The 13,620-nt window shown below is 38.5% G+C and overlaps 1 protein-coding gene across 1 annotated transcript in view; it reads left to right on the forward strand.

Annotated features, from left to right (window-relative positions):
- The window catches only part of LOC124864868 (glutamate receptor ionotropic, NMDA 2A-like), a 283,980-nt gene that overhangs the window by 216,072 nt on the left and 54,288 nt on the right, over positions 1–13,620 (forward strand). Inside the window, exons 8-11 of the mRNA XM_047359828.1 lie at positions 2,549–2,720; positions 3,595–3,748; positions 4,486–4,611; positions 7,910–8,139. Of these exons, the coding sequence (XP_047215784.1) occupies positions 2,549–2,720; positions 3,595–3,748; positions 4,486–4,611; positions 7,910–8,139 (682 nt within the window). The remainder of the gene's footprint in view (positions 1–2,548; positions 2,721–3,594; positions 3,749–4,485; positions 4,612–7,909; positions 8,140–13,620) is intronic.

The following is a 13,620-nucleotide window of genomic DNA, read 5'->3' on the forward strand; positions in this document are numbered from 1 at the left end:
GGCTGCTTTAAAAGTTCTGGTCTGTATGCTTTTGTATGACACAGCTGAACAAGCCAAATGTAATTTTATTTTATTCTCTTAGTTTTGTGCTTCTCCTGCATAAATAAAACAATTCTTGTGATTACTAAATGATAAATGATTTAAAAGGCCAAATCTGTAAAAACATGTCCAAAATCTTTTAGATAAAACAGTTTTTTTCCCATTATGTTATTGTAGTATATTCTTCATACTGCTTGGAGAAGTTGTTATAAAATATCATCACCCCTGAATTCACTTCACCATTATGAATTTCTTTACATTGCCATATCTATTCAAGTCAGTTTATTTATATAGCACAAATTTCAAACAAATGGCATCTCAAGGCACTTACATAGGTTTAATTTATCACAAATTGTATGGAACAATCAACAAATCAACCTACATAATTTCAGTACAATCCAACGAAAATTCAATCTGGAAGACTCACCTCCACCACCGGCTCTATCCTATGACTCCATCATGCATCTCCGCTCCAACCAATCAGCATCAAGTCTGCATTCCTCCTCAGCCAATCACCCTTCAAGACTTCGCTTTTAAGGACCTCCAACCATGGATCTCCCTGCCCTCCTGCCGAGCTTTGACTCTCCTCCTCCCCATCGCCACCATCTGGCTTCCTAGCTCCTTCCAACTCCCTTATCTCCTTGGATCTCCACTCCATCACCGGTATCGGATCCCAGGGGGAGAAGACATTTCTAATCCTAATCCTAAATCGTTCATTCAAGCTCATGTCATTCATAGCATTCATGTCTTCCTCCGGCATCCGAGCGCCAAAGAAATAAACATCTGCTATTTAACTTTTCTAATCGGCATGTTTGTGTTCTTATTGTGAGTCTTTACAGGATTGAAATGTATATACCCAGATCTAGATTCAATTATATACAGCCAATTTAGTCAAGTGTATAATATATTCAGGTCAAACTTCATTAGTCTTTTGTTGCTAATTAGAAAAAAACAACAAAAAACATCTATCTAGGGAAGCCCAGCTGATTACATCAAGTCATTGACTTTGCAGCAATACCTCCAATTTAAGAATGTGGTAACACAGGAAGTGAACTACTTATGGTTAACAGCACAATCAAGCCAGCACAAATAGGCTCGGTATGAGTGCCTATTGGCCATGAGCGTCTGGAGGTTGGAAAGACAGAGGAAGAAAAAACACAAAAAACACTTGAACTCTCAATCTCTCAGTTTCAATCATAGACTGAAGACAGAGCTATTGAACAGGAGTACTTTCTATGAAAGCAAAAATTAAGTAAGTACACAAACATAATGCAAACAATACCTCTGTCAGTTTTCCTGTTCAGGGAAAAGCTGAAGCACTGAACCAGGAGTGCTTTATGTACAAAAAAAAAGAGAGTACATGTGGCTAATAGCATCAGTAACATGGTCAATAGCTTTGTTTGGCAAATAGATGTGGCTTAAAACACAATCACTGAATCAGCAATATTTTCTATGAAAACAAATGGAAAGAAATTGCACACAATTAATGTCAGTAAAAACTGTCAAGTTCTCCATCCAGGCCCAGCTTAACAAATCACTAGCCACTGTATATGTCCTATGGCAGATAGCTGTCATACCCATTCAAGTCAATTGGTCAGTTAAACAAGAAGTATTGACTTGTATTGCGCTAAAGATGAAGTCTTTTTTAATCATAATAAATAACCTATAGTAATTACAAAGGCACAGTTTTTTTTTTACCAGCTTCTTTCATTCAAATAAATTTACAATATCATCCAATATGCTACCTCGAAATGTCTGAACTATTAGTTTTTCTCCTATTTTGTTTTTAGTTTGTTTTTACTTCTTAGATAAAGTATCTATTTTTATTTGCAACTATCAGACATTCCATTTAGACTATGGAGCTGAGGTCATGCACTTCCAAGTGCACTTTGGTCAAACAGAACAAAATTAAACTGCAGAGTCAGAGCCGACTTTTTGACGTTTTTTTTTTTTTGGTCTCTCCTTGTCAAGTTTGGATGTTAAATCAAAGGACGAGGTTAGTGTCCTCTAATTAGCACACATTTAAAAGTTAAATGAGACTCCCAGGTGGATGAAAGTTGAAGTGGACTCTTGAATGTGGATCCACACCATATGTGGGTTAGTGTTTGTGTGTATGAGTGAGGGGTTTCTGAACTCTCCTTCTCTCAGAGTCATACACACAGATGGCACAAGAGGCTTGCAGATGCAATGCAGTCAAGTCCTCCTTCTCTGGAGACACAGGGGAAGAAAGAGGGAAAGAACTTGGTTTAAAGTCCTCTGTCATTCCATGGCAAAATGACCTAAATCTATAAATGAAAAAGGATAAAAGGGGAGGTTGTGAAGTTGCCAGAATTACAGGATCTGGAAATTCACCAGCAATAAAAAAGAAGGTTGACTAAATTAGTATTTTCTCTATGTTAAATGTTCTCTATAATCATGCTTATTTTTTAGCATCTGGCACAGGCACTAAACAAAAACAATACTCAAACATGGTTATAATGGTTGCCCTTGTTTTTGTGGTTTTTTGAAGCAACACAACCGAAGCTGGTGGAACGTATATCAAAAAGTGTTGCAAAGGTTTCTGCATTGACATTCTGAAGAAGATTGCCAAGTACGTCAAATTCACCTACGACTTGTACCTGGTTACTAATGGCAAGCATGGCAAGAAGATCAATAACGTCTGGAATGGGATGGTGGGAGAGGTAAGCATCTTTGCGAAAAAAATCAGGTCAGAAAATATCACTATCAGAACAGATCAGCTCTCAGCACTTACATGCACTAAGAAATAGATAAATAAATCTTAGCAAATTCTGCAAAAAACATATAAAATTTATGGCTTTCCCTTCAATATAGTACCAGAAAGAATTTTAAGAAACTATAAACTCTGTAATTTACTCAATGTAAGTCTATCTGGCATCCATCCTGTGAAGCAGTGGCTGTGGCTAGCTCATTTGATCTATTAAAACACAGGCATTGTACAGTTTTATGTTAGATGATCTTCTGTACCAAATGTAATCTATTTGGGACCATTAAACAAAAAATTGAAGTTTAGCTGTTCTGTGTAAAAGAAACCCTAACACTAACACCGTAACAAGAACACTAGAGGCAAAAAGACATACAGCTGCATTTTAATAGATTAGAATATAATTGAAAAGTTAATTTATTTCAGTAATTCAATTCAAAAAGTAAAAGTCATATATTATATATTAATCCATAATTATCAAAACTAACAGAAATATACAGTTAAAATGCATCATGCTGCATGTAATTAATCTATATGAGTTTTACTTTTTTAACAACAATTACTGATAGAAATGATCTTTTCAATAATTTTTGGGTTTATTAGGATGCAACAGTATACTTTATAGTTTTAGATTTCAAGTGTTTATGGATGTTTCCAACAGAACATTTTATGTGCAAAACTAGTGAGGTTATTTAAAGTGAATTTAAATAATGTAATATTGTTTTGTCTTTTATCCCCTGCTCCTTGCTATTTTTCTTCCACCTTTTCAAATTACATCTCCCCACTACTCCTCAATCCTTGCATTCCTCCCTCCATCGACATTTCTGAAAAAGGTGGTCTATAAGAAAGCCGTCATGGCCGTCGGATCTCTGACGATCAATGAGGAGCGTTCTGAGGTCATCGATTTCTCCGTCCCGTTCGTAGAAACTGGGATCAGCGTCATGGTCTCACGTAGCAATGGAACTGTCTCGCCATCAGCTTTTCTCGGTAACTGCTGTTATTGTTATATTAATTGTTTTGTATCTGTATGTGCGTTCATCTGGAGGATTTAGTTCCATTCCTTTCTCACGAGACATCAGAAGTTAACCAAAGAGCAATGAAAATCCCTCTTATATCTGCTCGGTCATTTGTTTGCTGCACAGTTTCTCAGGATGTTCCTACAAACATAATCTGGCAGCAAGTCCAGCAAGCAAACAAAAATTCTTACAAGCTGAAACAGACAAGCCCGTGCCAGTATACTGTGCACGGAAACAAACTCACACTCATGTTCACATACTGACATATATGTTGCATGCAATTAGTACTGTGAAGGTGTCTAGTATGGGGACTTAGCCAGCAGAGACGCACTTCTCTTGCTCAACCCTCACTCAGTATGCTGTCGTATGCCACCAGCGCTCCCCCCATACATAAAAGGGGAGTTTAATCTCTGCAGCAGTGTTGCGAGCTCAGAGGGAGGACAGGAGTGCTGACACCAAGGCTTCCTACACTTTCTATGCCTCACATAATGAAATGCAAGTATTTGAGGGCTTCTGCAAGGGCTCTGAATGTAAAGGGCACTGCTTGCAATCCACTGTCTTAGTTCCTCCATGTACACAAAAAAAGATGTAATTCCTTTAGTTTACTACCAAACAGATCAGGGAGAAAATAAATCCGGATTTCTGAGAGATTTTGATTTAACCAGTGTGAATATAAATTTTCTGTGCTACTCATTTTGTCTTCCTCAGAGCCATTCAGTGCATCAGTGTGGGTGATGATGTTTGTGATGCTCCTACTGGTGACTGCAATGGCTGTCTTCATGTTTGAGTACATCAGTCCTCTTGGCTTTAACAGGAACCTGGCGCAAGGAAAAGGTGAGCACATCATAAACTCCATATTTATAGAGCAGTCTTCAGTATTGATACAGACCTAAATTGAAAAAAAATAATGTGTGGTGCTGATATGTGTTTGAGAACTAAGTATTTGACATTTTGTGTGTTTTTAAATAAAAAAAGACATGCATTTCTGTATTCCATGCCTGCAGCACATTGCTGAGAAAATTAAAATGGGGATCACTCAATTCAAGTACACTCAAAATGTACTTGAACTACTCAGTAAATTTGCTTGTAATCAGCACTTAAAAGTGACATATGCGAGCCTCAACTGCGTTTAGCTGATCTTGCAGAGCATCGCATGGGAAACAGTCATTATTAATTGCTAACGAAGCACATTAGCTTTAAACTTTGCAGAAACATTTAAATAAAACCAGGTTTTGGGGTGTATGGAATTGCAGAGTGTAACGATACTTCTAGCTCATGCAGCAGTATCTTTAAGGAAAATAAATGTCCTCATGTTTTCTTTTATTTTCAAAAATTACAGACTGTGTTTTGAAAAATCTAATCAGTGCAGACGTTCCGGCTCAGGTTTTACGAGTTCTATATTGTAGTATGGTTTTTGTATTCTAAGGTTCATTTCTAGCAGCTAAGAGTTAGCCAGGCACAGTACATACAGAGTACTCACATGATGTCTTTATGTTTATTACTTCCTCAGCATTTCTTTTTTTCTTTTTGAGAACTCAAAATAATGTTACACAAATAGTTTAAGAGTGGCATAGGGATAGTCATTGCTTCTGTCAGCCAGCTTTTTCAAAACAACAGGGCAACAACTCAAAAACTCTTTGCTTTCTTATTTAAAAATAGGAAACTCTAAGAAGACAAACAGAAGTCAAGCCTTAAACCCATACTTGGACATTCTGGCCTTATATTATTAGCTTAGACTTATTTTTGCAGAGATATGAACATGCTGATACCAACGAGAGTGATTCAAAAATGGCATTGATGAAAAATTTCATGCCATGTTAATTTGCAAGATTTGCAAGCGAGGTCTTGTTACCCCCAAGTATCAATCCATAAACTCCAGGAAAAGGTAATTTAAGTTTTTATGTTGGTATTACTTACAAGGAAAAATAAACTGATATTTTAAGCACAATTTGCTTCTACTTGGGTTAAATTTGTTCAGTATTTCACATATATTAAAATATATTAAAAAATACAACTTATCCTCCAGACAAGAAAAATAGTGTAGGTATTCAAACTACACTTCAAAGGGCAGCACCTGTCATGTATCTTGATGTCCACGCAGGATGGGGCTTCCCTAAGAAATCCGTGCAATTCTTAGTATGTTATGCTGGCCAGTAGGTAACAGTAGTCAACACTACTTCAACAGGTCCTTCTCAAAAAATTAGCATATTGTGATAAAGTTCATTATTTTCTATAATGTAATGATGAAAATTTAACATTCATATATTTTAGATTCATTGCACACTAACTGGAATATTTCATGTCTTTTATTGTCTTAATACAGATGATTTTGGCAGACAGCTCATGAAAACCCAAAATTACTATCTCACAAAATTAGCATATTTCATCCGACCAATAAAAGAAAAGTGTTTTTAATACAAAAAATGTCAACCTTCAAATAATCATGTACAGTTATGCACTCAATACTTGGTCAGGAATCCTTTTGCAGAAATGACTGCTTCAATGCGGCGTGGCATGGAGGCAATCAGCCTGTGGCACTGCTGAGGTCTTATGGAGGCCCAGGATGCTTCGATAGCGGCCTTTAGCTCATCCAGAGTGTTGGGTCTTGAGTGTTGGACCACTGAGCAACAGTCCAGTGCTGCTTCTCTGTAGCCCAGGTCAGGCGCTTCTGCCGCTGTTTCTGGTTCAAAAGAGGCTTGACCTGGGGAATGCGGCACCTGTAGCCCATTTCCTGCACACGCCTGTGCACGGTGGCTCTGGATGTTTCTACTCCAGACTCAGTCCACTGCTTCCGCAGGTCCCCCAAGGTCTGGAATCGGCCCTTCTCCACAATCTTCCTCAGGGTCCGGTCACCTCTTCTCGTTGTGCAGCGTTTTCTGCCACACTTTTTCCTTCCCACAGACTTCCCACTGAGGTGCCTTGATACAGCACTCTGGGAACAGCCTATTCGTTCAGAAATGTCTTTCTGTGTCTTACCCTCTTGCTTGAGGGTGTCAATAGTGGCCTTCTGGACAGCAGTCAGGTCGGCAGTCTTACCCATGATTGGGGTTTTGAGTGATGAACCAGGCTGGGAGTTTTAAAGGCCTCAGGAATCTTTTGCAGGTGTTTAGAGTTAACTCATTGATTCAGATGATTAGGTTCATAGCTCGTTTAGAGACCCTTTTAATGATATGCTAATTTTGTGAGATAGGAATTTTGGGTTTTCATGAGCTGTATGCCAAAATCATCCGTATTAAGACAATAAAAGACCTGAAATATTTCAGTTAGTGTGCAATGAATCTAAAATATATGAATGTTAAATTTTCATCATGACGTTATGGAAAATAATGAACTTTATCACAATATGCTAATTTTTTGAGAAGGACCTGTATAACTGCTTTTGGTTTTTACTAATATTTGCATGAAAACACCAGGATATACAGTAGATTTTGCCCCCCTTGTGGGCAATGCTAGCTGCCAGCACAGATAGTGTGTTTAGGAATGTTAAGAGAAAGGCAGTCAAAACAAAAAGACAGTTTTCTCTTACTTCCAAGTTTACGTACTACCCGTAAATAATCAATAGTGTCATCCAGTGAATTAACCTTAGAATAAGAAGCAGTTGCATTATTGTTTCCAGCCTGTCATAGTTCTAGGCTTTGCTCAGCTACGGTTCTGCTGCCCAGTCTACATTCCAGAATACAACACCCTCCATATAAAATTGAAACCCATCTTTATATGAGTACAATATTGCAAACAATCCTCCAACAATGTCCAGAACAAAAATAAGCTTTGTTTTTACTGGAGCAAGTGAGACCGTTGTGAACGTGTGTATAGCCATTCTTAAACAAGACATTATCTAGGAAGGATTGTCAACATTTTGCAGGCCTGATGTACATGCATGGATTTATGTTAAATAAACAAAGACAATATAAATATAATATATAGAAATAAAATATCTTGCAAACATACTTTCTAAAGGACAAATAAGCTTATATTTATGTAAAAAAAAAGATCATTTTCTTACATTTCCAAAATGTTGTGATTTCAGGCTATAAGTGACACTGATGAAACAATTATACAGATTATTACTATTGTTTTTGAAAATGTAACTTATTCTGTGAAATGTATCTCTTCTTTTTACTGTATCTTTCAGACCCCCATGGTCCTTCTTTTACCATGGGCAAGGCAGTTTGGCTGCTGTGGGGTCTGGTCTTTAACAACTCTGTGCCAGTGCAAAACCCCAAAGGAACCACCAGCAAGTTCATTGTGTCAGTGTGGGCCTTCTTTGCTGTCATCTTCCTAGCCTCCTACACTGCTAACTTGGCTGCCTTCATGATTCAGGAGGAGTTTGTTGACCAAGTCACTGGGCTGTCAGACAACAAGGTGAGGACAAACAAAATAAAAAAATGACTTTATTAATGTTCCCTAAGGATAATTTAGAGTTGGAGAAGTAAGCTGCATCAGTGATGACATAGTTCAATATATCAGAAAGTGCTTTTATTTTAAAGAACACCAAATGTCTTTGTGATGTTGCTGTAAAATAGTTGCAGTAAAATAATAAGATGGCAGCAATGAGCTAAGCTTATTTTCTTCTAATACACAGTTAATACAAAGTTATTTGATAAATCAAACAAACCCTTAAACATATTTCTGTAAGACCTGCAGTTTTTGGCTATCTTACTGTAACATGTGGTCTAGAAGCATGATTCAAATATACTTTGTGTGATATTACCATGATATTACCATAATATGTGTCTACACTACAAAAACAAAACATAGCCTGGCGTACTGTGAGCAGCCCAGATTCTGCGAACTGTCGGCGGACATTTGAGATTTCATAGTCAAAGGTTCATAACCAATTTTCTTCATTCCTGATAACAAATTCCTACAATTTCCACACTTTCTGCTATGACGTCATTGGACGGGGGGGGGCAGAGTTATTTTGCCATGTAGCTTTGGAAAAACAAAAAGAAAGGAAGGTAGGATTTAAGGCCATTAAACCACACTAGGGATGTAGAAGGGGAATGCACCTGTCAGTGAGAGAGGCAGTGAAACTACGCATACTCACGACCAAGTTGCTCGGAACAGTGTGTCACATATAAAACAATTTGTGGCAGTGCATTTAACAGAACAAGTTATTTGCACCAGTGCAACTAGTTATTCTGGAATAGAGCCCTACATTGGGTTTGGAATCTTGAGGGACCCAATGCAAATCTCTCAGAAGTGGGACAGCGGGTCTGAAGATAGTTGGAAGGATGGAGAGTACAACTGAGCTTGGTCATAAAATAAAAAATGGAGACTAGAGAACATAAATTGTGTAATCAAATAATATAATGATTAAATTATGTTTGGAGAGAGGAAAAAAGATTCTTTCTTCAATTCAGGGTCAAAATCTTATGATGAAGATCTAACAGAATGTCTCGGCATCCAACTGCCTGACAACCTAGTTCCAAACCCATGGAAGGATATTTCACATTGAACAATTTCCGGCACTGTTAAAGCTCGCAAGGTTCATTTTGAGTGTGAGTCCAGTGTGCCATCACAGAGATAATTTAGTGCTTGTGCGCGTCTTTTAGAAGAAAGACGCAGTAGCCTGACACCAGAGGCCTTTACTTATTCTGCTCTAGTTCAACTACAATAAAACATTCAGTGGATATACATTTATTCAGTCATACAGTGTATCTATGAAAGTGATTGGGGCGGGAGGGATTGATCGCGAGTATTAAAGAAGCAGGCAGTAATAGTCAGAAATTTAGCAAGACTAGGATTAAAAAATAGTCCCGAGCAGTGGTTTTGCCTGGAGCACTCTTTAAGTGTAGCTTGTTAATTAGTTGCCCAAGGCAGATTTTCTTGAAATGTTGGCAGCAACAGCTACATAGCTACGATTACAGAAATGCTCTCAAAAGTTACATGAAAATCTGATGTGTACCCTTCCAAACAATACTTTTTTTTTTTCAACAAGATCATTTAGAAATAAATAACATCACATTTAATACCTGAAAGGAAAAGGCTTTGATTTACTGTTGTCTCAGAATAACATTTCGCACATTAGGCATGATTAGCCAACTGAGAAGTCAATGCTCTGTGTAATCCCTGTGGAGTATGTATAATTTAACTGTGAAATTTCCAGAAGATTGCCAATATTTCAATATCCATAGTGTTCCATAACAGACAGAACTGACCTATTAAAATGGATAATCTAGAGGACATTTGCTACAATACATTGAGCTTCTAATTTTTTGTTGGTGTCTAATTCCCTGTTGCGGCAGTCTGAAGAAACAGCTAAAATACCTCCACAGAAAATAAAGTTTAGGCATATTACAGCTATTTTGTTTCCTCTTACATTATTTTTAAACACCTCACTTGTGCTGCAAGTGGCAATCTTTACATAGTAAAAGCTTCCAAGCTGAGGGTGGCCAATGTTTGCTGCACGTCACTATCCTATTTCTTGCATTTCTACCATCCACAGTAAGTCCCGTTTTCAGTGTAGTCTTTGAGTTGGTACACAACAGAGAAAAAAACCTGTTGACAACAGATAATTCTCACAACATGGTAAAATCCTAAAGGGTACTCAACTTTCGAAATGTACAGAGCTGTAAAGCTGTCTAATTTACCGCTCGACGTAATACTAATTTGACGCCAGGTAAGTATTTGTCGGTTGCTTAGGTTTGTTAAGCAATAGGTCAGCCTGAAAAACCTGAATACTAGGTTGTTAAGATGGGACATATCATTGGATATCACAGCAGGGGGGCGAGATATATGCTTAAAAATGTTTGGTGGTCATTTTTGTAAATTACAAAAATAACAAAATTTAAAAAGCCAAATCTTGCTTGAAATGTGGATGTACATGTTATGGTTCAAAAAATAAGATATCTATTTTTTTAATGGTACTAATGTATACTATCTATGCTTAAATACACATTTGTTAAAAGAGGGACAAAGTTGGTAAGGCTTATGAGGAAGAAAATTTTAAATGGAAAAGGCAAAGGTCAAACCGGATGTAGAGAAACACAAATGAAATAAAACGAAAGGGCATAGATTTCCTAAGGACACAGTTCCAGATGTATGAGTTGGGAGAGCATCAACTGGGAGAGAGTGCGACTGAGGACTAGTAAAAGGCCAAGACGTACAAGATGGTACATGACAACAGACGGAAAGATATGGGCCAGCTGACAGTTTAGGTGGAGAAAGGAATAACATGAGAGTGTGGAAGCAAAAGATCTAGAAAGAAAGGGGGGTAAATGGGCCAGACAAAAGGGACAAATGACTGGATGCACTTAAGTTGCTGAACATTGAGCCATTAACACCACACTTGTGAAGTGTTCAACTTGCTTTTTTATCCTATTCTTCTTTTTGGACAACTATGGACCAGAGAAACCAAATAAGTCAACTTCCCTAAACTACATAAACATTTGAGGTAACAAACCCTTTTAATTCTGCTTTTAGATTATTTGAAATAAGTTCAAATTGCAGTGTGACATATCCTGTGTAAATTTAGTTAGAATTTATTTGAAAAGACGTTTATTCCTACAATTCAATTCAATTCAGTTTTATTTATATAGCACCAATTCACAACATGTCGTGTCAAGGAACTTCACAAAGGGTTTGGAATGGAGGGGGGTTGTTGGAGGGTTAGATTAAACTACTGAGTGTTAAAGTTTGGTCATTTTAGAATGGGCTATGTGTAGGGGTATTAAGTAAAGTAATAAACTGATAAAGTTTGTCCATGTAGAGCCCACTGGTGGCCATTGTTACTAAATACCAAAAGGATTGGGGGTACCTCTCTCTGTCAGACTGATTATAACCATTGGAAAAGAGAAGGAGTCGCACAGGTAGCAGAAATGGAGGGTGTGTTTGCACCTCAACCATAACTGAGCCGGTTCAGGCTAAACCTGACTCCCCCTTACCCCATCCAACAGGGAGGGAGAAAGGCAGAAATAAAAAATAATTGGAGAGTGTTGTTTCCTGTTGCATTGTGTGAAAGGTGGGTAACTTTCAAATGGGCTAAGTCAATTCAATCGAATCATATAGATTTCAAGTCAGGTTAATACATTCTAATTAATCCTAGCCATTGAACAGTGCAGTCAGATTCAGTTATTTTTTCAAATTAGATAAAAAGTTTTTCTATCTAAGGAAACCCAGCAGATTGCATTGAGTCAGACTTGTAGCGTTTACTCCTCCAGGATGAGCATGTAGTGACAGTGGACAGTCACTGGCGTTGACTTTGCAGCAATCCCTCATACTGAGCATGCATGTTGCAACAGTGGACTGGAAAAACTCCCTTTTAACAGGAAGAAACCTCCAGCAGAACCAGGCTCGGTGTGAGCGGCCATCTGCCACTGACCGACTGGGGTTTTGAGAGAACACAGCAGAGACACAAAAAGAACACAAAAGCACTGATCCAGCAGTACTTTCTATGGGAAGAAAAAATAAATGTTAATGGATATAGCTTCTTTAGTCGTTTCATCTAGGAAAAAAAAACAGATAAACTCTGAGCCAGTTTTCAAGGTTAGAGTATGAAAGAGAGCACATACAGGTCCTTCTCAAAATATTAGCATATTGTGATAAAGTTCATTATTTTCCATAATGTAATGATGAAAATTTAACATTCATATATTTTAGATTCATTGCACACTAACTGAAATATTTCAGGTCTTTTATTGTCTTAATATGGATGATTTTGGCATACAGCTCATGAAAACCCAAAATTCCTATCTCACAAAATTAGCATATCATTAAAAGGGTCTCTAAACGAGCTATGAACTTAATCATCTGAATCAACAAGTTAACTCTAAACACCTGCAAAAGATTCCTGAGGCCTTTAAAACTCCCAGCCTGGTTCATCACTCAAAACCCCAATCATGGGTAAGACTGCCGACCTGACTGCTGTCCAGAAGGCCACTATTGACACTCTCAAGCAAGAGGGTAAGACACAGAAAGAAATTTCTGAACAAATAGGCTGTTCCCAGAGTGCTGTATCAAGGCACCTCAGTGGGAAGTCTGTGGGAAGGAAAACGTGTGGCAGAAAACGCTGCACAACGAGAAGAGGTGACCGGACCCTGAGGAAGATTGTGGAGAAGGGCTGATTCCAGACCTTGGGGGACCTGCGGAAGCAGTGGACTGAGTCTGGAGTAGAAACATCCAGAGCCACCGTGCACAGGCGTGTGCAGGAAATGGGCTACAGGTGCCGCATTCCCCAGGTCAAGCCACTTTTGAACCAGAAACAGCGGCAGAAGCGCCTGACCTGGGCTACAGAGAAGCAGCACTGGACTGTTGCTCAGTGGTCCAAAGTACTTTTTTCGGATGAAAGCAAATTCTGCATGTAATTCGGAAATCAAGGTGCCAGAGTCTGGAGGAAGACTGGGGAGAAGGAAATGCCAAAATGCCAGAAGTCCAGTGTTAAGTACCCATAGTCAGTGATGGTCTGGGGTGCCGTGTCAGCTGCTGGTGTTGGTCCACTGTGTTTTATCAAGGGCAGGGTCAATGCAGCTAGCTATCAGGAGATTTTGGAGCACTTCATGCTTCCATCTGCTGAAAAGCTTTATGGAGATGAAGATTTCATATTTCAGCACGACCTGGCACCTGCTCACAGTGCCACAACCACTGGTAAATGGTTTACTGACCATGGTATCACTGTGCTCAATTGGCCTGCCAACTCTCCTGACCTGAACCCCATAGAGAATCTGTGGGATATTGTGAAGAGAACGTTGAGAGACTCAAGACCCAACACTCTGGATGAGCTAAAGGCCGCTATCAAAGCATCCTGGGCCTCCATAAGACCTCAGCAGTGCCACAGGCTGATTGCCTCCATGCCACGCCGCATTGAAGCAGTCATTTCTGCCAAAGGATTTCCGACCAAGTATT

The sequence above is a fragment of the Girardinichthys multiradiatus genome, chromosome Y (assembly GCF_021462225.1).
Source record: "Girardinichthys multiradiatus isolate DD_20200921_A chromosome Y, DD_fGirMul_XY1, whole genome shotgun sequence".
In the NCBI taxonomy this organism is placed as follows: domain Eukaryota; kingdom Metazoa; phylum Chordata; class Actinopteri; order Cyprinodontiformes; family Goodeidae; genus Girardinichthys; species Girardinichthys multiradiatus.